This window comes from Nyctereutes procyonoides, unplaced genomic scaffold (genome assembly GCF_905146905.1).
Source record: "Nyctereutes procyonoides isolate TBG_1078 unplaced genomic scaffold, NYPRO_anot_genome, whole genome shotgun sequence".
NCBI classification, from domain to species: Eukaryota; Metazoa; Chordata; class Mammalia; order Carnivora; family Canidae; genus Nyctereutes; species Nyctereutes procyonoides.
In genome coordinates this window covers 6,161,043-6,186,880 of record NW_026575151.1, presented here as the reverse complement: position 1 = coordinate 6,186,880, position 25,838 = coordinate 6,161,043, and the positions used below count along the sequence as shown (strand labels likewise).

At 40.3% G+C, this 25,838-nt stretch overlaps 1 protein-coding gene and 1 non-coding gene across 2 annotated transcripts; both read right to left on the bottom strand.

Moving 5' to 3' along the window:
• Positions 1–1,012: 1,012 nt before the first annotated feature.
• LOC129501841 (placenta-specific gene 8 protein-like) lies at positions 1,013–25,213 on the bottom strand. The gene is made up of 5 exons (XM_055313137.1): positions 25,159–25,213; positions 10,260–10,391; positions 8,414–8,538; positions 3,300–3,414; positions 1,013–1,398 (listed from the first exon to the last, which is right to left on the bottom strand). Exons 2-4 carry the CDS (start codon positions 10,360–10,362, stop codon positions 3,310–3,312), a joined length of 333 nt encoding a protein of 110 aa, XP_055169112.1. The 5' UTR covers positions 10,363–10,391; positions 25,159–25,213; the 3' UTR covers positions 1,013–1,398; positions 3,300–3,309.
• LOC129501915 (small nucleolar RNA SNORA18) lies at positions 15,950–16,081 on the bottom strand. Its single transcript, XR_008662854.1, has one exon. It is a non-coding gene; the product is annotated as a small nucleolar RNA SNORA18 (small nucleolar RNA).
• Positions 25,214–25,838: the final 625 nt, after the last annotated feature.

Sequence of the window (25,838 nt, the reverse complement as noted above, 5' to 3'; positions counted from 1 at the left end):
AGTGAAATAAGTCAGTCAGTAAAAGACAAACACTGCGTGGTATTGCTTATATGTGAAATCTGAAACAAACAAACTACCTGAACTCATAGACAGATTGGTAGTTGCCAGAGGTGGGCATGGTGGGATAGGTGAGACGGGTGAAGGGAGTCAAAGGTATACACTTCCAGATATAAAATAAATATGTCATGGGGATGTAACGTACAGCATGGTATTGTATATTGTAAAGCATTGCGTGTTGGAAAGTTACTAAGAGAGTAATCTTAAAAATTCTCAACACAAGAAAAAAATTATAACTGTGCAGTGGTAGATGTTAGTTAAGCTTATTGTTGTGATCATTTTGCAACATATACATGTATCTTATAATATTGTACACCTACAACTCAATTATGTCCCAATTTTTAAAAATGTCATATTAACCTTTGGGGGACAGGTAGAAAGAAAAGTATGTGGCGTTCCTTGGCTGGCCTCTTGCAGATGACTTCAGAGAGGATAGAAATGTCTAATGGCAATTTCAGTTAGAAGATTCACTATGTGGTTTATGACAGAAATCCTCTCTTTGGTCCATATGATCTATGGTAAATTCTGGTAAATATTCCAGGAATGGATTTACTTTATGGGGCTATAAGAAGTGCCAAATGGCACCCTGGTTCCCAAAGAGAGGTCGATAGTGGATCAAAATACCACCCTTTCTTAGGGTAAGGGATTGCTCAGGGTGGTGGGAAAGTCTAAAATTAGAAAAGCCTTTCACTTGACAACATTTAAAACACTTTTTATTCTGGACATTCTCAAACATATATAAAGATAGTAAAGTGGAATAAAGAATCTTTATGTGTCAACTATACTTCCAAAAAAAACCCCAACCCTTTTATCATTAAAAAAAAAGAAGACTCTTCATGTACCCATCATTCAGATTTAATATTTTGACAAATCTGGGTTCATTTTTTAAAAATCATATTGTAACTTTTCATAAAGCTGTATCAAAAGACAAGAAATGTTGAAGACATTAATTTTTAAAAAATATTTTATTTATTAGAGAGAGAGAGAGCACAAGCAGGGGGAGCAGCAGGCAGAGGGAGAGGGAGAAGCAGGCTTCCCCCTGAGCAAGGAGCCTGATGTGGGGCTTGATTCCAGGACCCGGGATCATGACCTGAGCTGAAGGCAGATGCTTAACCAACTGAGTCATGCAGGTGTCCCAAGGACATTAATTTTTTAATAGCAGTCATCCAGAACAGCACTGGAAATATATTTCTTCTGAAATAAACTAGAAATTAAAAATGTCTTGAAGCCATTGGAAACCACAGGATTAGTTGAATTAGTTTCTAAGATTTGGGGTGAGATAGCACTCAACAGATGTAGTATATCATTCTAGCATTTCTTTCACCACATTGTGAATGTGACCTGTAGAAATCAGGAAAAAAAAAAAAAAGAAGAAAAGAGAGAATAAATGAATGAACAAATTAGGATTTATCAGTTTCGTCTTTCTTTACATTATCTTGTTCGAATATCAAAACTTCCATTCTACTCCTCCCCTACTGCCAAATTGCTACATATTTGCAATCTACATCAAACCATGGCCCCCGGTTCAGCACACTGTATTAGAAAGAGTCACCATCATCAGTTAAGGTTCAGAGGAGTTTCCTAGGTTAGAGCCTCATTATGCGTCCTTGCTTGAAAGCTGCATTGGTTTGTTCTTCCACAATATCTATTAAGTGCCTACTAGGTGTCAGGCATTGTTGTTAGGTGGTTGAGGGAACTGGCAATAGAATGCTCTGTAGATTGGCAAAGTTAGCTTCTGTTAACAAATGTCCATGTATCATCAACCATGCCAAGGTAAGAGTCTCCAAGAGGCAGAGAATACCAAACGATCTTTGCCACTAACTGGATAACTAACTATAACAGTAAACTGTCACATCCTTCTTCCTCTAGGACTACTTTGACATCAGATTCCAAGTCATTGTTAATATGGGCCTTTTAACAAATGTCCTTGCTTGGAGAGACAACAGTCAATTCTCGGGAGGTAGAGTATAAGGAGGAAAAAGAGTGATCTGGACTCTGGATGAGAGTGAATAAAGCACATTAGTTCTTGAGGGAAGCCATTAAAACAATCGGAAGACAAATGCTAGGATACTAAAATGGTATGAAAATGAAACATGAAATGAACTAAAATGAAGAAGGACTTTATTTTGTGAGGTATGTGGCAAAATAGCTAAGAAAGAGACAGATTGGGCCAGTGACAATTTATCATACACATGAATGTACCATCCTGAGCAAACATTCCCAAAGACCTGATGGGAGCTAGGATTTTATAGATAATAGCCATTTCCAAGTGAAAACTAAACTTTGATTGCAAATTCCACAGGGCCTGGCAATAAGAGATTGAAAGACAGGACAAGTAAACTATTACTCATTTGTCTGAGAGAAACAGGTACTCAGATTAAAAATGTAACTAGGGGAGCTAGGAAATAGGTAACTGAGCAGTTACCCAACTTTGACAATACAGCCACCAAAAAGTCAGTAACTCTTCTTCATAGTGGGGGCTTTGGGAATTTTGGATGACTGGGTGAAAGGTCCACACTAACTTTACAGAGATTTATTTATTTATTTATTTATTTATTTATTTATTTATTTATCATAGACAGAGAGAGAGAGAGAGAGAGAGGCAGAGACACAGGAGGAGGGAGAAGCAGGCTCCATGCTGGGAGCCTGACGTGGGACTCAATCCTGGGACTCCAGGATTGCACTCTGGGCCAAAGGCAGGCGCTAAACCGCTGAGCCACCCAGGGATCCCCACTTTATAGAGATTTAAATAGCTTCCTGTCACTTTGGAGGAAGGATTATTATGTTAATATTCTGGTGTTGTCACAGAACTAGGCACATTACATAATCACACTTAGTATAACACCTCATTTGGTTAGTGTTGGCAGAGAAGACCTAGGAACTAGACTTAGAGAAATGAATGTCTGGTCGCACACATAATTTGACTACCAAAAATCATGGTCTAGTTAACATACACATGGTTCATATGTGGCATGTTCATTTGGTACCTCACACAGCCACTCTTCCTGTGGTAGACAACCTAACAAATCTTCAAATTCTTTCCTATCCTTCCAGGTTTAGCCCTTTCAACCCATGGAGGCTGACTACCAACTGTTGGTGTAGGCTAGCAATTAAAAATGAGTTGTCCTCCATTTTGCAAGGGATGTTGCATGTATTTGTGAGAGAGGACCAAAAAAATAAAGGATGTTGTTATTGAGAGTTCATTTTGATATTCCTAAATCAAACAATTCCCACCAACTTACCAAGTGCCTTTTAGAAAGCATTCATTGCTTTTCTTTTTTCAATATCTCGCTTGAGTTGACAAAGGGTGCATAGAGGGAAACATCCCAGCCATAGGAAATCACTGAAAATAGATCCCTGTTAAAAAACAAACATTGGATCAGCATATAGCCCATAAATATAGTCACACAATTCCTTGTATTTGTATAGCTTTTTAAAACTTTTTAAAAGGTATCTTTTATGCTACTGGTTTATCATGAGAATTCTCATTATACCCATTTTTCTGATGACCAAGTGAAGGTAAATAAGTTGCTCAGATTACATAACAAAGTGGTAGCTGCACTTGGTCTTTCTTTTATCAAGCCAGTGCTCTTACCATAGTATAACACAATTTCAAATGATTTCCTGGTTCAAGATAGCTTTTGTCCTTTAGCATCTCTTCTGAAATGCTTCCCTTTAAAACCAGCTGTAAAATGCACCAGTTTTTCTGTAGTTTGAGAGCAGAGCCAGACCAAGGCACACATTGTATCCCTCTAGTCATTTTCATTGACATCTCTCAAGTTCTGCAATGGAGGAAGTTTGGAGCAGAGGGGAGATACATAAATTTTGGGGAAAAGAATGAATATTGTTTGGAAAGCCATAGAATAGGGTACTTTGCAAGGATTTGAGGGCCCTCTAAATAGAAGGGTCCATTTGGATCCTCAATGACCTTCTGGGAAACATACCCTTGAAGGGACTCCTGTTCTGGTTGCAGGAGGCACTGGGTGAACCAGGGAGTTATAGTCTGATAACCCGATTTTATTACAGTGTATCTTGACAGATGGAAATAATTTTGAACTCCATTATTTGACAGGGCTTATTTTTTTAAAATATTAAGTTTGCTATAATTCCCAGTTTACAGTGTGAGCTCACGGGGTGGGGCAGGGGTGGTGTATAATCAGGAGCTTCTAAAAAGTGAAATTATGAGTGATTTATGTTTTACACACAAAAATTTTTCTCATTGTTACAGTGATTTTGATTGTTATCTAACAGAATAAGCATGTGGGGCAAAAGAGCAAACAAATAGCAGTCTTAAAAAATCTAATGCTGTGATCTCATGATATGGAAGAATGGGTACTAAGCTTGAAAATAATTCAGTACTTGGGATGCCTGGGTGGCTCGGTCAATTAAGTGTCCAACTCTTGGTTTCAGCTCAGGTCAAGATGGAGCCCCATATTGGGCTCCCCACTCAGTGCAGAGTCAGCTTGAGATTCTCTGCCGCTCCCCTCCCTTCCCCCTATGTAAAAGAAATTAATTAATTAAATAAATATTTGGAAAAGAATAATTTTGTCCCTTGTCGTCTCTTTTTCCTGATAACCTTTACTTATAGTACTTATTTTTTGGTTTTAATTCATTATTACTTTTAATTTTTTTTTATCTTTTAAACCTTCATTAAACCAGCATTATTAAACACTTATAATATGTCACAAGGAAGAAAGTATTCTTATTTGATGAGGATCTAATTACTTGGCTGTTCCAGCACATCTATACCTGTCTTTTAACCCAGCTAGTTTTCAGGGGGAAAAAATCCCCATTATTATTTGTTGAGAAACCTAGGAAACCTATAGAAAATAAACCCTGATTCTAAGTACGTTACACAGTGTTGATACAGAGAAGAAAAAAATCATTCCTTGCTCACAGTGAGAAGAAATGAGCTATAGGTTTATACCATGCTGAAGTTAACAAAAGACAGAATTGTTTTGACCAGAGAACACCCTTTCAAGAAATGGGTGCCAGAAATAAAGATTCTGCACTCATTACTCTGTTTGGTTAAATGAACTGGTGCTTTACTTGTTTGGAAGTTGTCTTGTTATGAGCACTACTTAGGAATCACTGAACAAATAAATGAATGAATTAGGGTACATGGCTGGCTTCCTTCTCAGGAAGGCAAGATGTAATGTTGGAAAAACCAGACTGTTGGGAGTTAGGATAACCTTGAGCCCAAATTCCAACATTTACATGTTCTGTGACCTCAAGATATGGTTTCCATATTTACAAAGGGAAGTAACAATTCCTGCACCACAAGAGTTTGCCAGTAGTGAATGAGCAAATATAGGTGAGATAATACCCCAGCTTATGGTAGTATAATCAGTGGTTGTCTCTTTTCTTCCTCCTTCTCTCCTGCCCTGCCCAAAGGGATGTATCCATAAAGCAAAGGGCAGATCAGAGAGGCTGCATTGTAGCAGCCCCATAAAAGTTTGCATGGGTGTGAAAGGAAAACAAAGCAGAGAGCCTGAATGATACAAACCAGTCCTGGGAATTATTTTTAGGTCTGTTCTAAGGAGGAAATAGAGATACACTGCCTATAAATAAACTGCTTCATTGTGTGTCTAGGAAACCTACTATATCTAGAATCTTAGGCCTAGAAATCATCTTGCACAACTTCCTCATGACAGGTGAGAAAACTGATGCCATCACATGACTTATTAGTCAAAAAGTTAGCTATTTGCTCAGCTGTTCCCAAACCCTTATCTCCAGGTTCCAGCTCAGTGCCCCTTCCTAGGTACTATGTTGGGGTTTTAGGCTGCTTTGAGAACCTTACCCTCACACCCTCACACCATATACATAAGTACACATGCATGCACTTTGCATACAATTCAGGAAGTTCAAGGTCCAGGCACAAGGTTAAGAACCCCTGTGTGTTATGCTGCCTTACAGGTAGCATGAATGAAAGTAGCCTTGAGCACTGAGCAAGTCAGGAGGCAGAGCAAGTACACAGGAGAAATGAGGCCAGGGCCCTGAACACACCTCTGCCCTGAGGAAGTGGTTTAGTAATTCTCTGAGAAAAGTACAAAAATAAAAATAGTTGTTTACTGAGCACTTATTGCATGCCAGGTCCTGTGCTATGCCCTTTCCATATATTATTTTACATGACTCTTTCTACATGATCAAAGGGGAGGTGTCATTATAACTATGTATCAGTGAGGGGGTCAAGGCTTAGGGAGATTAATAACTTGCTTCTGTTCCTATGGGGGCAGTTTCCAGGAAAAGAATCCATCATATCACTTCTTTATTTAAAATATTTCAATGGCTTCCCTGCTCATTCATGGCAACAACTAAAGTTCTTACAATGGTTTTCAAAGGCCTAGAGTTTCTAAGTCTTGTTCTGATGTCATCTCTTTCTATGGCATCCTACCCCCACCCCCTCATTCATTTGATTCTTGCCTGTCTGGCCCCTTGCAGTTTCTGGAACATTCCAGATATACTCCTTTAAAGCCTTGAGTGACACTCTTTCCTCTGCCTGGCTCTTCCTCAGATGGGCCATCTTCCCATCCTTTTACTTTTGTACCAAGGCCTTCTCTGATAACCCTATTTAAAGTTAAAACTCCCTTTCTAAAATGTGGATGGTTATTGAATTTTATTGATGTTTTTCAGACATCAACTGAGCTGATCATATGGTTTTTCTTTTTTTGAATCTATAAATAGAATATTCTGCTATTGAACCATCTTTGCATCCCAGGGGATAAATCTTGCTTAGATAAAAATATATTTTATGATACTGAAAAAAATAATAAAATAACATTAGAATCCTTCAACATTCTCTACTCCTCTTCTTTATTTTTTTCTGTACCACCTTACCAGTATCCTATAAGGTTTTTACTTGGTTACACAGTAGTGATCTCCTATTAGAGTGTAAGCTCTACCATTGACAACCATCATAGTAATAATTGATTCAAGTGAGACGCTTCAATGGATGTTAATCTTAGTGGATCAAGGTTTGATGAGGAATAGAGTATTTTATCTCTCTACAAGGTCCTTACTCATTATAAAGGGGAAAATGGCAACCTTATAGTGAAGAATCCTGGTGGACACTATCTTAACTAGGTAATCAATGTAAACAATCATAATGGGATACACTGATGTCATGTGCCTCTTGGTATGAAGCACAGCAAATATCACATCAGTTCTGTGGAGGATCTGCCAAAATGTAAAACCCAAGTCTAACCATGAGGACATACTTGGCACACCAAATTGGGGGAAAATACAGAATAACTGATCTGTACTTAAAAAAAAAAAAAAAAGACAAGGAAAGACTGAGAAACTATTCCTATTGTAGGAGATGAAAGAGGAATGACAATTGAACACAATGTGTGATCCCAGGTTGATTTTCTTCCCATCCATAGAATGTCATTGGGTTAATTGGTGAAGTTTATATAAGATCCACAGATTAGCTAATACACTGTATCAGTGTTAAATCCCCGATTTTGATGGTTGTATTATGGTCATATAAATGAATGTTCTTTTTTTTTTTTTTTGAATGTTCTTGTTATTAAGAAATACATGCTGTAATAGAGGTAGTAAGACATCAAGTCTGTAATTTCCTATTAATGCTTCAGAAAAACAGAATAGGCAAACGGGTAGAGGAAAGAGTAAACAACACAAAGGTGGCAAGACTTTAAAGTATTTGGGGAACGTGGGTGCAGGGTATTCAGGAATTCGTTTTCTTTTTTTGTTGTATTCTTTCTGCGACTTTTAAGTCTGAGAGTTTGTTAAAATAGAGGTCTCAAAAAAGTAAGAAGAAAAAGGATGTAAGCTACATGCATGCAGACAGGGCTTTCGACTTGCTTTGTTCACTGAGATGTCTCTAGCGCCCAGAAGAGCAGCACCCCACATGTTCCGTGCACGCGACAGGCCCCGTTGAATGCATGCCTACCAGTTTAGGACGGAGCCAGGGTCTAGAGGCTCAATAATCCCTTGTGAATGAAGGAGCACTGGCTTATGAGGCAGCCGTGCCAGCTCGGAAGGGGCCGACCACACAGCCGTTTTCTCCCCACGGCTCCCTAACAGACCGTGGTGCAGGCTGCAGATTGGCAGAGCCGCGGGCGGGCCTCTGGGCAAAGCGGCCAGAGCGCTGCGGGCCCTCCAAGGCTCCCCTGCGCGCCTCGCAGCTGGGGCCGAGACACACCTGCCGCGGCCAGGTAAGATGTTCTTACGAACTGTCCCACCTGTGGGCGGCCACGGCCCTGTGAGTCCCTGCACAGGTGTGGGCCGGGAGCGGAGACCGGGTCGGGGTCAAGGCGCCAAGGCCAGGAGGGATCGCAGCCCGCGCTCAGACCCAAGGGAGCCCTGGGGCCTCGCAGGGCAACGGGCCACTCACCGGGATGCCGAAGCGCGTCCGGTACAAGGTCCTCATGGCGACGCTCGCTCCGCACAGGCAGCATTCGTTCATGTCAGAGGCGATCTGACACGAAAGGCACAGGGGACAGAAAGCCCCACAGAGGCCTGGGTGCGGGGGGAAGGCACACAGAAGAGTTAGTGTAAGTCATCATACTTTCAACGAAATCACACCTCTTTCAGACAAGATGCTGGCTCAGAAAATGGCTTTAATGGGCGCTCGGAGAAAACAACGTCATCCTCTGGCTCCTTGGGCCTTGCTTCTAGAGCCATCTGTCCAGGAATTGGGGATAATTCGTGAGTCACTACACCAGATCAGATTTAATTGCAGAAGCTCATGCCTTGCTAATCTCAGCATGTTCACATTATCTTTCTTCCCTGCGCTTGTCACATTCGGGTCATGCTTGCAGAGGAAGTTTGTGGCGTCAGGATGTCTGAGAAGCCCTCTAAAAACTGGTAGGGCATTGAGGGTCAGGAAACACCGAGTGAAGAAATCATCAGGGACAAAGAGAGGAAATAGATTCTAGATGGTCATTCGGGCAAAAGGACTCTATCATCATCATGAGGATGGATGCAAGCAGAAATTAATTGGTATCAGTTGTTTAAAAAGTTGAGTGCAATTTCACTTTACAGAGTTTCTGTAGGAAAGAGGGCCTAAGAAAATGACAACAAACAGGAAACTGTTCTCAAATATGCTCGGAGTAAAAGTCTATTTTGAAAAGTGCTGGGGTGGAGTTCTGGTATGGCTGTACCCTAGATAAGAGAGTCTGTGGTTTTTTAACTGATTGTTTTTAAGCAGAAGGCGATCTCCGAAGAAACTGCAACTTCCATCATACACACAAAAAAGGAGGCTGTTTCTCACACACAATGTCAAGATGAGCCCCCACAGAGAATGTCTGTAACCCATATGGCATGAGACTCTGAAATAAGAAAAAATTTCTCACGCAAAAGTGTGTTTTGTAGTGGAAGTGAGTAAAGCTAAAAGCCTGCAGTGCTTCCTGAGATGGAACAGTGAGAAGAGTTGCAAGAATGTCACTGACAGCTGGAAAACACAGAACAGCATTGTCAGAAAAGGTAGAGGTAAGTAGAAGACAAGCTAGAGCAACGTGTCAAGAGCATGGTGATATAAGAGGTGAAAAACTGCAAAAGGCAATTGGTCTGGACGAGGATCACAAACTCAAGGTCATGCAGGTAGAATGAGTGAAATAGATTGGAAAAAACACAAAAGAGACAGCAGTGGGCACAAATAAATATGGCAAGCTGTAGAATGAGAATCACTTTTAGTGGGATCAGCTAATGCTAAGCAGCAGCTGAACTCTGCCATATGTAATGAAGGCTCATCTTTCCAGATTTTCCAATTTTCGAAAGAACTGGCAATCTAGAATGGAAAGTCAGATTTTTATGTGAAATCTGACTTTTATATGTTTCCTAGTATTTTTTTTTAAATTTTTTTAAATTTTATTTATTTATGATAGTCACAGAGAGAGAGAGGCAGAGACACAGGCAGAGGGAGAAGCAGGCTCCATGCACCAGGAGCTCGACGTGGGATTCGATGCCGGGTCTCCAGGATCGCGCCCTGGGCCAAAGGCAGGCGCCAAACCGCTGCGCCACCCAGGGATCCCTGTTTCCTAGTATTTTTAAATTGCTATCTGAAGAGAGCTCGTTAAGTATAGGATGAACAAAACACATCTGGTGGTTAAATCCACTCAATGGGCTTGGGAGTTGGACAGTAAAGCAGAAGCTCAGTGACAGGGTAAGTAGACGAGTTCTATTAGGTCAGGAACCTGAACTCCTAGAATCCAGGAGAAGCAATAAGTAGGTACACTTACAAATCCCCAGGTCATCAAAGCAGTCAAACATGCCAGTTTGCCAGTCGCTATTCATCATACTCCCTCCTGTACCATATCCTGGCTGCGAAACAACTGGATTCATTTTTAAGACTAAGTTCCAAAAGGCACTGCCTGTGAAAACAAAACCAAAAAATATTAACCCTACCTGTGTTGGTTGGATATCATGTAAATTTTAGTTGAGAGGACGTTTCATCACACTTCTCCTGATTAGGGTTGGCCACACTCAACAAACTTAGCAAGACATAGGTAACAGTCTATTATTGATACTTGGTAATTAGAAATTTCAAGGAAGTGGAGTGAGGGTTCATTTTTCTGGGTTTTCTGGGGGGATTTTGTTGCCCCTTTCGTTCTGATCTTATTTTCTTTTAATCTGCAAGATGATTTTTTTTTCTTCTATTTTCAAGACAACCATCCTGAGCAATGTCTATTTTGCATATGAGGTGTTTTATTTAATACTGCTTGTAACGACTCTTACAACACTATTGCATGGACATGATCTCAGTTGCTTCTTGAGAACTTTGTGAGATAGAGTTCTTTACTTCTCCAGAAAGTTGTCATTACACTGATGCCTCTAGCTAATGTCAGTCCTCATTGCCTAATTGCTACTGGTATCCTGATAGCTAAAGTTTTAACAGATGTCCTAGGTTACTTAAAAAAAAAAAAAAAAAGATTAACTTCTTTTTGTGAAATTGTCAGGCAAGAATCTGAAAAAAATGGTGGGAAGACTTTAAGCTTTCACAGAAAAGTCCGGTAGTTGCAAAACCACTAAGAAATAGTGTCTCTCAAACAAAGTGGGGCCTATACTTTTCAGATTTCATCCAGGGATCAAACGAAGTCTCCTAAGCTCTACCCAGTCAGAACTCCGGAGAATGTATTTGGTTTCAAAAAGGCTGATGTTAAAACGTTCTTGTGTACTGCTTCATATCTAACCATGTGTTGTGCTCTGGAGCCCTGACCCCTGCTCATGTCAAACACTTCCCTTAATCAGGTGTGAGGAAACATCCAGTCCTATTATCTGTCCACCTGTTCCATGTAGCAAGGGAAGGCCCAAGTCAAAGATGCTCCCAGAGTATATCTCAATCCTGACTGTGCACTAGGCTCATCCCTAGTGCTTAGTTGAAAACACACATACTTTTTTTTTTTTTTTTGAAAACACACATACTTGATTCTGATTCAGTAGCTGGGGTGGACCCTGGCAAGTAAAAGTTTTCAGAGGTGATTGTGATGTAGACAGCTCTGGAGACCACTGCTTACTGGTCATTTCACTCTCTTTCCACCCTTCCCAGTCCTCTTCTTAGCTCCTCCCTTGCCCTGCTCTTTGTTCTGGTTGATTTTGTCTACACTGACATCCGTGGCTATCATTAGTTGATTTCCCCGACAGGTGATTATGGAAAAATCATGGGACAATAAGAGCCAAGGCACTTTGACTGCCTTAGAAGTCTGCCTCTAATATTTATTATCAAGAACCTGCTTTATGACACAAAGGGAAAACAACCAAATTGAGAAGGCTCCATAATTATTGTCACATCTCACTAGGGATTACATTTGAAACTATTGGGCTAGATAAACATTTCACTAGAATCCAAAGATCTTTCTCCTCTCTGATTATTTAGGAGGACTATGACATCTTTTCTACTACCATCTTATCAGAGTGGGCACATGCTGTCAGCTCAATGTACTATCTGAAAAATAGTCACAAAATTTGAATAAATTGCACAGGTAATGTTGTGTACAATATTGAATGTTACAGATATACTTCTGGCCTGAAGGATGAATTATCCAATACCTTCAAAATATATACTGGGAAAATCATTACACAAAATGTACAAGTAGCTGTTGCTGCTGCGTGTGTATCATTAAAGAAAAATATGCCAGTAAGACTATATTCTTAATAGAAAATTACTTCTTAGAAGAAACATTGCTTTTGGTGAAAAAATTTGCATAACCAAACAAATCAGTTTAGCTAATGTATCAAGATGGAAAACTATGTTAAAGTTCTTTTCAATACTCCAACCCTAAAAATATTCTGGAGCAAAGACTATATTTTAACTATTCTTCCAGTGTTTCATTACCCTTTGCAGAGCCCTGGAAACATTTATTTGTGTGGTCAGCAGTTTACAGTAAGTATAAAATTTGCTGTGCTTAGTGTGAAGACAAAAGGCCAGTGAGGAGGCTCGAGAATCAGTTCTGATAGGAATCCTGAAATGGGTATAGGCTGTAATTACTCTACACACAAATTACATCTATCTTACATTGTACTGTTTGTATTAATTCAATTAATTTCTAATCTAACACAGGGACTCTTGCCACTTGTTCTTAAACCCCTAAATTCCTGTTCTTTAAGTAAAATGTTTACAAAACACACTACAGTGTATGTCTGTATGCATATATTATGTGTCTATTTATAGATTTTGTGCTTCTGTATGTGGATACACTGAGCAGTGGTTCTTACTGTCCTGTGCACAGGACTCAGTATCCTTTTAGAGTGTAGAACCTAGTGTAGAACCTAATTCATAGGGCCAGAGGCTTGTTTTGTTTTTTTTTTTTTAAGATTTTATTTATTTATTTGAGAAAGAGAGAGAGCAAGAGCAGGGGGAAGGGCTGAGAGGGAGGGAGAAGCAGGCTCCCCACTGAGCAGGGAGCCTGATGCAGGGTGATCCCAGGACCCCAGGATCATGACCTGAGCCGAAGACAGATGCTTAACCAACTGAGCCATCCAGGCGCCCCTGCAGTGGCAGTGCTGCTGGCAACTGGCCCGCACTTTGACTACTCAGTGTCTAGATCATGATTAGGAACTGGGTTCAAATTTATTTCCCACCTTCTATGTGTTCTTGGACAAGTAAACTAACCTCTTTGCTCCTCAATTTTGACACCTTTAAAATGATTATAGTACCGCTTTTCTCATGGGTTGTTGTATTACTGTGATGAGACTATGTCAATAGACTTATGCCTTTTAAACACTGTGTTTTCTGTATGGCAGTGAGCTGACATATGCCCCCTTGTGTCTATCTGAGGCTAAATGTTAAGTAATAGGTCATACACCTGACTCAGTATCAGGCAGTGCCTGGGATCACAGCTCCATAAAGCTAACACAGTGTGGTGATAAAATGAGCAATGGGGTAGGAATCTAAAAACTTGGATTTAGTCATTGCTGGTATTTGGCAGGCTCAAGCAAAATCCTGTTATGTGAAGACATTTTGAAAACTGCAAACCACTATATATATGAGAGAAAGAGAGAGTCTAAAAAGAGTCTAAGTGCCAAGAACATGGATGGAAAAACCTGAGTGTGATATGTTGCCAATATGACAATGGTTTACACTTGCTTTCCAAAGTGTGTTCATGCTTGATCTCTAGTTGACACTTATCTCTGTTTAATATTTCCAGCAGACTAAAGCACTCAGACAATGAAGGCTGATAACATGCTTTCTACTGTAGACATGAAAACTGAGGCAAAGAGATTACATGCTGGGGCTAGGGAAAGGTCATGATCACTAGTCCAACCTCCTTAACTTATAGATGAGGACATGAGGCTTGTCTCAAAGACTGAGTGTTACTCTGTATCCTCTTCCCAGTCTCTTCAAGAAGAAGACATGAGGACACCTCACAGGAAACGTTATAGAAACCCAAAGATGAGAAGGTAGACCAGTCAGCACGATCCAGTGGTTTTCATCATTGATGCTGGCCACAGACTCCAGCTTTCCAATCATTAGCTAATGACCTTGTCCCTCAGTGTCTTCATCTGTGAAGTGCACAGTATGTGGCTTCTAAAACTGTCAGGAGCATTAGATATTTGAAAAGCCTTTAGAGTGATGACTGGCATGGGATACATTCTTCATGAGTAGTAGTTACATAAAAGTGAGTACTTGGCCCTGGAGGGAAATCAGTAGAATCCCCTCCCCTTCTTTACACTCTCCTGTATATTATGGGATATGGGCATTTCTTCTATAAGGCCACAGATGAAAGGGAAAGAAACAGAAAGTAAGTCACATGCCTACAGTGACAGAGTGACAAGGCTGGGATCTGAATTCACTTCTTGGGACTCTAAAGCAGTTATGCTTATTTCCACCCAATCTGGGATCGGGAACCTTGGCCAGCTAAAGTGAGCCAGACCTGCTTAGGGAGAAAAGGTAAGCATATCTTAGGTTATCCTTTCCCAGGTGAATTTTGGAACCACAGGGAGGTGGTTTGTGACTAATGTTGCTTTTTTTTAAGTCATGTGTCTGTGTGTCTGTGTGTGCTCATGTGTCTTTCTTTATCCAGGTAGATATTTTTAGTGTTTTGAAAGCAGTCACTCAAAAACTCCTTTAGAGTTCCACCATACAGGTTCAGCTAACTGGTTCACAACTAGGATTATTTTGCCCCCCCCCCCGCCCCCGGGGACATTTGTCAATGCTTTGAGATATTGTTGGTTGTCATGATCAAGGGTGAGGTGCTATTGTCATTCTAGTGGGTGGAAGCCAGAGACTTTGCTAAACATCCTGCAAAGCACAGGACAGCCCCCACAGCAAACAATGTTCTATCCCCAAATATCAACAACAGTGCTAAGGTGAGAAACATGGTTAGAAAACATCAAAAGCCTCATGACACCTGAGCTTTGGGAGGGCTTCTAAAGGTATTTGATTCGGTTTTCTAGGGGTTATCTAGGATCCCTGGGTGGCGCAGCGGTTTGGCGCCTGCCTTTGGCCCAGGGCGCGATCCTGGAGACCGGGATCAAATCCCACGTCGGGCTCCCGGTGTATGGAGCCTGCTTCTCCCTCTGCCTGTGTCTCTGCCTCTCTCTCACTGTGTGCCTATCATAAATAAATAAAACAAAAAAATAAAAAAAAAAAGAAAGAAACCGAGGCTATAGTAGCCAGACAAGCAGTCCTTGTAAGGAATGGGACCTAACACTTGGCCTCCTAGTCACAATGTTTCAAAGGCTAGAACTCAGGGATCATAACACTACCCAGTTTCCCCATAGATTGGTTCATATCCTATTCTGAAATCCTGCTTATCCTGCCAGTTGCTCCCCTTCCACCACTTGCCTCTTTCTCTTCCTTCTGCTTCTTGTTCCTATGTGGACAGTGTAACTCTCCAGTTCTATTTTTTCTCTTTCAATAAACTTACTATTTTTAAAACTTTTTAAATTCAATTTGCCAACAGTGTATAACACCCAGTGTTCATCCCATCCCATCAAATGTCATTAGTGCCTGTCACCCAACTTCTTTTTTTAAAAATTTAAAGTCAATAAATTTTTATTTAAGGAATTTTACATGTGATTCCTTCCACTGCCCTTCATTGTAGTTTTTTCAAAGTCAGAATCATAATCTTCAGAATAGCCCTTTTTTTAAACTTTTTTTTAATTGAACTTTTGTTCAGTACAGTTGTCACTAGCAATCCGGAGTTCTTTCAGTTGGGCTTCTTTGATTCCAAGTGAAATATGAACACACTTCAAAAATTCTCCACCTGTAATCTTTAGAGTCCAATTTCTTTATTCTAGGGACACATTTAGGATCAGAGTAGACGGATCTGCCTGTTTCTCAATTCAGACACCTTCTAAACATGAATGAGTTCAAATCATATTCACCCCTAAACTATCACACCCTAGAATTGTACAGATTGTTGGGATATGCCAATATCTAAGATTTTAAAAATGTGACTATTAGGTCTTTCACATCATCTTAGCAGATAGATGTCTTACAGTTCTTTCCCACAGATCTAACACATAGTTCTGTGAATAAAGCAAACCACACATATACTCAATGAGGCATTTCCAACCACGTTGGTCTACAAAAAAAAGCCCCATTAGGATATACCTCAACTCTTTCGGTGAACTCCTAACTGAAGTGCAATATACATTCAGTGAAGTGCAGAAATCATAAGCATTACTGATGAATTTAATGGTGAACAGTTCTTGTAATCACAGCCTGATTTAAGAAGTCCATTATCAGCACCACAGAAGCCCACCTTACTCTTAGAAAGTCCCTCTGCCTCTGCCTGTGTTTGAGCCTTACATATATTGAATTATATGCACTATTTGTTCTTCTGTGTCTGGCTTCTTTTGCTCAAAATTAGGATTGTGAGATGCAACCATGTAGCAATAATTCATTTATTCTCATTGACATATAATAAATCATCATATAGATATAACACAACTTATTCATCCATGCTACCATTGTATTGTTTCCAGTTTGGACTATTAGGAATGGTACAGTAGTGCTATGAACATTATTGTACATATCTTTAGGTGGGCCAGGTATGTATTTCTATAGTGTCTACACCTAGAAATAGAATTGCTGGGTCCGGGGGTTGGTAGATAATGCCAAACAGTATTGTCAAATGGTGATACCAATTTACATTCCCATTAGTAATGGATGAGAGTTCCATTGGCTTCATGTCCTTATCAATACCTGGTGATGCCATCATCTTTCTTTTTACCCATAGAGTGCTACCAGAATCTGGGAAGTGGAAGCCTAGGCTTAAGACTGAGAAAAACAGAAATTATGGTTAAATGATTAAATAGAATTGCCATATTTAGGAAAAAATAAAGAAGATTGTTAAATTTGAATAAGTAAGTCCCAAGCAATATTTGAGACATAATAATACTAAAACATTTTTCATTCTTTAGTTGAAATTCAAATTTAACTGGGCATCCTGTATTTATCTGGAGGGTTTGGGGAATAACTTTGAAATTAGAAAATATGGTGGCAGTTTCTGCCCCCCAATTTACAGGAATGGAACTGGCATGAGGGAGGCCAAAAACAATGGAGATTTCCTAAGTTGTGCAGGAAGCTGTTTCCCATCCCCCAGGGAATGAGCAGAGGCCAAAGGACACTAACGGTGGCCATGATTTATGATTTCTATCTAAATTCTTACAAGAGCATTTCCTCTGGGAATGCAATTGCTTATTTATGGTTAAAGGAAGGAAACTGAAATTTCTTGAGCAGTTTCTACTGCTAATTTCCATTTTAAGCAATCTTAGGTACATGATGAGCCCCATAACAATCTTTTCTCCTAGTTTGAAACCAAATACCTGGAGCAGCATAGCCAGGTGCCCAGGCAGGTGAGCTGAATCCAAAGTCCACACTCTTCCAACCTACCAAGTCCTGTCTTCCAGGTCCTATCTTTAGAGGAGTCCCACTGACTGGCCCCAGGGCCTGCATGGGCTCCATTTCTCTCAACCAGTCTCAGCTATGCTGATGGGATCCACCAATGGCTATTACTCTCCTTGGGTTTCCCCAGGCTCCTCATTCCCTCTATTTCCATCCCTCCTTTCTCCTCTGTCCATTTCCTTCTGGCTTTCAGCTGCCTACCAGACCATTCCATGGGTTGTAGGCAACCCATTTCTGGAAAAGCAAAGTAAATAAAGTCAATTGGGAAGGCCCCGCTTTGAGTCACTTTGAGCTTCTTCAGCCCCCAACCAGCCTCCAGCAGGCCTGTCTTTTAGTGCAGGGATTGAGTCTGCATCTGGAACCAGTTGTCCTACTACCTTGCATCGCAAGCAGAATTCTGCAATCTCTGCAACACATGGGGACTCTGCCTCTGTACATGTTGTGTATAGACCAGAAAATGCCATTCCAAAATATGCCTTTATGGCATAAGAGTTATTCTGAATCCATTATTTTGAGAAACAGCACACATAGGAGAAGCTCTGAAAACAGAGTCAAACTTATCCTTTAAGGTAATTTACATTTATAAGGGAAAAATCTCCTTTTGTAAGTGCCCCCCTCTCCTATCAGGAGTAGAGGGATGACTCTATACCACAAGAGACTCATCAATGGAAAAAGTATGGACTTAAATCTGCATGACAAGCCTTTATTTTCCTGCTCCCTTTCTCATAACTGGCTTCCCCCACATTTTCTGTCCAGTGCCTTTAGCTAAAGCTGGTTTAAGCCTGAATTCTTTTTTGTTTTCATTGAAGTTCGATTTGCCAACATATAGTATAACACCTAGTGCTCTTCACATCAAGTGCCATCCTTAAGTCTGAATTCTAAGCCACTTCTGAGAGTTACTCATTTTCCTGCATACCTCCCATGTATATGAGATATATGTGTAATCTTTTTTTGTTTGTTTTTCTTTGTTTTCTTGTTTTTCTCTCTTTAATCTGTCTTTTCTTTCAGGGCCCCTAGTCAAGAATTTGGAAGGATAGAGGTTAACATATTTTTCCTCTTCTACAAAGTCGTTTCTGAAATTTTAGCCAAACCAGGAAATTTAAAAATGATTATTTATGCATGGTTGAAAAGATAAATTTTTTTTAAAAGGTTTGTTTATTCATGAGAGACACACAGAGAGAGACAGAGACATAGGCAGAGGGAGAAGTAGGCTCCATGCAGGGAGTCTGATGTGGGACTCGATCCCAGGACTCCAGGATCACGCCCTGAGCTGAAGGCAGAAGCTCAACCAATTGAGCCACCCAGGTGCCCCCCAAAAATGACATTTCTTAATCTAAACTAAATAATATCTGAAACAAAAAGCCTCTGGTCACTGCTCAGGGTGATGGAATAGTGGGAGCTGGGCATTCTGCCCAATTTACTGACGCCCCCATGTTAGGCCTTAGCTGAGAATATAGCTCTTCTCTTTATAGACTTGGACTGGGGAAAGGAGGTTCCTCACTTACCAGTATCTGGCTTCTAGTCTTCCCTCCCTCCCCAGATACATTCAGATCCTGCTCCTCCCAAAGAATTCCCTCTTGAGCTTCTCCCCACCCAGAAGCATCACAGCAAGCCTGCTGTTAGTCCTGGGTCTGATCTGTATCTGGAGACAGTTATCTGGATCACCTACAGAATGCAGTATTGCCTGTATCATAATAGGATCCTTGACTAATATACCACCAATCACATTATTTCTGAAATTTTAGCCAAAACAATGAAAACTCCATTACATGTAAGTTTAAAAACAATTGTGCATCATTGAAGTTATGGCATTTCCTAATTGAAGTTAAATCATTTCTATCACCAAAAGCCACTCCAAAACATTTTCCCTTTGGTTAAAAATGGTGCTCATGCTTGGTAATCCTTAAATTTAGAGCCCTCTCAGGAGTATTTGTTTATTTGATAGTGCTCAACTGGGAATTTTTCTGACACCGGGGGAGTCCTTTATCCTACTTTTGTCAAGGAAGTAAAGGTTTGTGCTCACTAAAACATTTAACTGAGGCGAGGATTGGTGACAAAAACCATAGAATACACTGGATCCTTGCAGGTCTCTTCTCACTCTGCCATCAACTAATTCATTCAGATTCTTTGCTACTTTTGTCTTAAAATTTGTTAATCTGCTGTCAGGCATACATGGCTCTAGGGGAAGAATGCCTGTTCACTCCTAAACAGTTTTAGGGTGCCCAAGGACTCACCCTGTTTTTTCAGTCCTTTGGCTGCCATTTCTTTCTCTTATCCAGTCAGGCCACAATGCTCACCAGTTTGCAGGCATTCCCTCCATCCAGTTCCTGCTGTGAGCTCCTGTCCCTTGTTTTCCTATTTACCTGTTTTAATATCTCAGCTAAAATGCCACCTCCTCCATGAAGCCATTCCTAATCCTCCAAGTTGGATTTGCCTGCTCCTGTTCAACCTTGCACATCACTCTCATGATGGGCTGGAGAGCCTGTTGGATGAGGGAGTCAGCATGCTGGGTGCTAGCCACACTTTCATCTTTTCTTTAAATGCCAATAGCAGTTTTTGCCTTTCCTCTAAATGCCAATAGCAGTATCTCCACTTTCTTCTCCCAAGGGTCATTGGGAAAGCCCTCAGAACTGACATTAACTTCAGATATGAGATTCAGAGATGTGCAAACTGAGCACTTATATTTTTCTTTGTTTTCTTTTTTTCATTTGCCGGTTTTTCTGACGGTGCAAGTGGGTTTCAGTCATCTGGGTCCCCCAAAGACAGTGACTTGCACATAGCCTAGAAAATACTAAGTAAGTATTGGGCTTCGGGATATATTACCCTAAAATATGGCAGCTTAGCATGTTGAATGTATTAAGGAGGCTGAGAAAATGGCAAAAGCTTGAAGGTCATTTTGACCTCTTCTTCTTGCCCTTCTTCCCTAAAAGCTATAGATAAATCTGTCATGTGAAAGGTACTTTCCTAGTACCAGGAACTGCTCTTGACATCCAGTGGATGGAGGCCAAGGACGCACCCCCCCCCCATTCTTCCTTCCAAATCCTCCACTTAATCCCCCATTCCTGCCAACAATAAAGTATTTGGCCCAACAGTGTCAAGACTGAGAAACTTACTCATACCCTCATCTTGTTCTTAAGAAGATTTGAGCAGCTCACAAACTTACATATATAACAAGATACAAAAAGAAAAAAAAAGAAATTTGTCACAGGGAAAATAAAGTCTGAGCAAATTTAGCATGTCCTTTAAGGTTCCCATACAGTGCTGGACATGGGCTGCATATGAGGTTCTGGGCTTCCTGCCAGGCAAAGAAAAGAGGGCATGCAAACATTTAGGAAATTGACTATGTCTATAAAATAAAAACATATTGATACCTAGAGAAATTTCTCATCAAGGTCCTCAAAAAAAAAAAAAAAAGGAGATGATATATGACATGTGGTGGTCCAAGTCTTTAACAGTATCTCTAAACGGAACTGTGACTTTCACGAACATATTTCCTAATATACGGTTAAATCACAATGCTGGAGCAGAATCACTGAAGGCAATCTACGAGCAGCTAAAATGATCCCAGCGAACTGCTTATCTCTGATCATCTGGATGATCCAAGATTAAAACATCAGATTTAAAATGTAGATTGTTCAGAGAGACACGTGGATGTATATTCTTGGGCAACCCTCCATAAGTAATATTTTCACCAGCTAGGACTTGATAAAAATTGGGCAGCAATGGGTCTGAATTAGAAGTCTTTTTTTTTTTTTTTGAATTAGAAGTCTTTGGTGAGAACCAGAGTTTAGATTCTCCATGAGAGCTGCTTATTATGCATAAGAACAGATATGCAGCAGGAAAGGGATATAAAGCAAATGTATTGTTATAAAAATTAAATGATGCAGTCAGGCCACACATCTGAATAGAAGGCACCCTAGTGTAGCACGGAGGGAGCTAACGGAGGGAGCTAACGGCTATCCTAACTCAACATGGAGATAAGATAAAGGTATATCTGTAAGAAAGCCTATGTTTTCCTCAGATACAAGTTCAGGGCCTGCTTTACCAAGTAACCGATAGTGAAGTTGAGAAAGGAAGAATGGCCAACACAGGCTACAACTGGCATTTAGATGATCATTTAAAAGAAGCAGATAGTGTTACGCTAAGAGATACCTCTTCTGCATGTACTTATGAATTGCATGTGATCATAGGAGTGATCAAAGTCCCAAAGTTGTACACCATAGAACCTGGAAAATGCTTATATCAGGTGTTAGCAAAGCCTACCCCCTGTGACAATAGAAGAAGGCAGTAAAACACCCTTGGAGTCCAATTTTAAGTAACTAACTTCCTGGTCAGTGCTATGGAGATCAAAGAATTGCAACGTGGAATCATAGCATAAAGAGTTGACCTTTTAAAAACACCAACCACTTGGGTCCACTGTGATTCTGACCCATTAGTCTGGGCGAGAGGATTAGTGACTTTGGAGCCGGTATGTTTAATGCTTCCCAGGTGACTCCAAGGTGTGGTGAGGGTTGAAAATCAGTGTATTAAAGAAAGCCTAGCCAAAATGATAATTTGAGTATTGAAATAGTGGAGCCTTAAGACTTGTACACAAAAATAAAACACATTTCCTCTCAATTCAAATTTCCCCTACCACTTAAATTTTGACTGCAAACACATATAATTATAAAAATGTAGCCAAAATAGAATGTTCAATGAAGACACCCTAAAAAGCACAAAAACATCAAAAGAAAAAAAAATCTGTTAATCCACCATACAAAGTTAACCTTATTGAAACTTGTGACATACATCCTTACCTGTAGTCCAATAAAAAAAAAAATTGTGGATAGGACCATGTTTTTTAAGGAATATTCTCCTAAATATGGCAATAAATCCATTTCTCCAACAGTGTAGAGAAGGCTGCTCCCCTTGCTGTTTCTGACACTCGGGGAGCAAGCGTTCATCTCTTTGAGAAGTGGCATTCAATCATTGTGCTCCAGCTCAGAATCATTATCTGATTAGTTAATGACTCTGGAGTTGGTGTAAAAAAGACAGAGAGGGTCTTTCTCTCTAAGAAAGAATTTAATTGGAGTTGTTCCAGCTCATCCCACAATTTATTTCTGTCTGTAGAAATAAAGGTTGAAATATTACTGAGTGAATCAATCTTTGAATTAACTTAAAAGTCCCAATTCATATGCAAATATCCTGAAATCCCTCACCTAAACCCAGATCCCTCACTTAGGCAATGGTCTATTTCCCCAGACTCCTGTCTTGCCTTTATTCTTTCTCTCCTCATATCCTTTCTAGAACTCGTCTCCAGTAGGAGCTCAGCAGAGAGGAATCCCAAAAGAAGAGGGTATCACCACCTCCTGGACTTGCACAGGGCTTGGCTCTCCCATGCTTAGCCTATCTGGTATCTGGTCACACCCACAGTGCAGCAGTCCCATAGATATCTCAGATTTAATATTTTGGCTACAAGAACTGGAAGACCTATGAAGCATAGCATTGTATTTTAAATATTGCTGTGACTCATATCTGAATTGGAATTACTTGCCCTTTTTACTAGTGTGGGCCAAAGCTCCTTTACCAGGGAAGTCACTACAGCCAATAGCCATATCCATTTCAGTACAGAACATCTCCACCAGACTTTATTTATTTATTTATTTATTTATTTAGTTAGTTAGTTAGTTAGTTAGTTAGTTTTGGGTAAACAATCAAGTTTGTTACATGATGTTAAATTTTGTTTTACTTTAAGTAAGTGGAAGAGTCTCCCTCACCCTTATCTTCCCCATTGTAATGGAAGTAAAGAGGGCTAAGATAGTGCTGGTCCTTAGCCATATAGTCAACTATCAAAACTTGCAGGCTATTGAGTTTGGGTGGTATCTTAAATTTAAAACTTGACCGGGGTGGGGGGTGGGGCGGGTAGGGCTGGGGCGGCACCTGGGTGGCTCAGTGGTTGAAAATCTGCCTTGGGCTCAGAGTGTGATAGTGTGATCCCAGGGTTTTGGCAGGGAGCCTGTTTCTCTCTCTGCCCATGTCTTTGCCTCTCTCTCTGTGTCTCTCATGAATAAATAAATAAATCTTTAAAAAATAAATAAAAAGAACGTGACCAGGACCCATCCAATACTTTATCAGAAAACAGCAAAACCATTTTGAGTGCTCTACTTGGTATAAATAGATCTCAAAACTTCCATGAAAATACAGTTACTGGTGACCATGAAACATTTACATGTTGACAAATTTAGTTCAGGCAAAAGGCAGCAGACTATACAAACACTTGATTATAATTTTTTTTTTCTCAAAATCTTCCAGATATACTTTTCTAGAGCATGGTCTATACACCAAGAGCATCATCCATTAATTTCACACACATTTGTCTCCATTTTCACTCCCCCAAGTTAAACTCAAGTGAGCTTCAGTGCAATCTTCAGTGCTAATTTCTCAATAAAACTGATGGCTACATGGGATGCCAGTTCAGGCTGCTGGGCTTCCTCCACATTTTGCTAACACATTGAAGTGCTCTTAAGGTCAGTTACCTCCCAGGAGGTAAACTAAGCATATCCTTAGGGCATCAATAAAGCTAGGGCAATAAAGTAAAATAAATGAGAGAAAATTTTAGAAAAATATTTAGTCTTCCTGCTGAAATGAATGCAAATCCTTGAGGGAAATATTCATAATTATATTGGCCTTGACACTGATTTACATATGAAAGGGTGTAGACCGGTAGTACACCATAAGTACATTTTCCAGTACATTTAAGATGTCTAAAGACGCCCATCAGGTCAGCTGTTTCCAGGTCCTTCTCCCCTACTGGAGTCAGGGTCACAGCTCTGCTGGTGCTGGCCATTCAACTTTTAATCCCACCACAGTGCCTGGATGCTCAATGGGTGTTTTTTTTTAAAAAATGAACAAACAAATTCATGAATATAGAAACTGTTAAGTTTCATACACATGATTGTAAAGTCTCTGGACTAGACATCTAGATGTCAGAAATACCACCTCCCGACCCCCACCTCCCTTGTAACAGTCATTTTTAAGAAATGTGCTAGCCTTAGGGGTCTGGACAAAAGAGGGAGGGAACAAAGCTTCTTTTTTCCTCTTCCGTTAAATCATGTAGGCGAGAAAAGCTAATCATTCCGTCAACAAGGAAAATACTGAAAGCCGACTTGGTATTATTGGTGATAATAACAATGTAACAAATTGGGAAAGGTAACAAGTGGCCAGATCACTTGTTTTTGTTTTATAAAAACAGAGACATTTAGCATTAATTCTGACAATAAGATAATAATAAGCTTCAAGGTGACTGAAAGTAGAAATCGTGCCTCCCTACCAGCAAAACTAATTCCAACAGCAAATCCTGAAACCAATGGTAAAGACACTTTCTAGAAGCAACTTAATATTTAAAATATTCTGTTTAAACACATCAGTCTTCATGGTAATGCAAAGATTTCTTCTTTAATGATCAAGAACATTTTTTCCCTCTTAAAAATGCATCTCTAGTAGCACATTTTAAAGAAACAGGCTACAATTTACCTCGGCTCTTAAGAATCACTACTGCCAAGTTGAATTTAAAAGACAACTGCATGCTGCAGACTTACGGGTTTAAAAAAAAAAACCCAAAAAACTCAATGAGGCAAATGATGAACATGTACCACTCAATTCTGCCCTGGCCTGTATTAATTACACAGTAAGATTTTACTGGTTCTATCGTTTATTTTTTAAATATTTTTTTTTCTTTCGAAAGAAGATGGGAAGGACAAAAGGTTACACAACGGAAAGGTATTATTTTGTATTGCAGTAATACTCACCCCACTCTGGTTAACTAGGAGGCCAGCAGCCCAGGCCAAGCAGGAGAAGCCCCAGGGGTACAACTGCTTGGCAGGAGGCTGCAGCCTTGCGATGTAGTAGCTGGCAAGGGTGGGGTTAGGGGTGGGGAAAGTCAGGAGGTGGGACAGGAGGAAAGAAAGCTAGTTGTCTCTACTGCCTTGGAGGCCACTGTTTTTCTATTTAAGAAAATGCACAATGCATTTTATCTCACTATATTTATTTTCTGTGATACTTGCCTGACAAACCTCGCGCCCTTAGACAGCGAGATTTATTTATGATTAGGCAGAAACACGTTTTATGAAGGTCCAAATTTTGTTTATTTACTTAGGGTTTCTCTACTTTTTCCCCTCCCTAAGGCACTTACGCGGCATGGAATGTGTTTAAAAGTAAGCGTTGGGCAGCGGGTCTGAGGTCTCAGAAATGCTAAAGAGATAGGCCACCTTCCTTCTGGCCAGGTTGTTGGGACTTAGGTTCCAAGCTAAGGGGCTGGGTGGCTCGGACAAGAGGAGTTAGTGAAGGGTAAGGGGACAGAGTGCGGATGTGGCCAGTGGCATTTCAATACCACTCACCTGGTGCCAGTGTGGAGAGTGGGTTCTCACAGATGAGACCGACATCAAGGAGCTCACTGTGGGAGCAATTCTACGAGTGAGTGAAGGGTGCA

Excerpts from the sequence above, each read along its gene's own strand:
- LOC129501841 (XM_055313137.1), bottom strand. The coding sequence starts at position 10,362 with ATGAATCCAGTTGTTTCGCAGCCAGGATATGGTACAGGAGGGAGTATG. Across the intron at positions 8,539-10,259 it reads CTTTGATGACCTGGGGATTT|GCCTCTGTGGGGCTTTCTGT; the intron begins GTAAGTGTACCT and ends CCCCGCACCCAG. Across the intron at positions 3,415-8,413 it reads GGACGCGCTTCGGCATCCCG|GGATCTATTTTCAGTGATTT; the intron begins GTGAGTGGCCCG and ends GTTTTTTAACAG.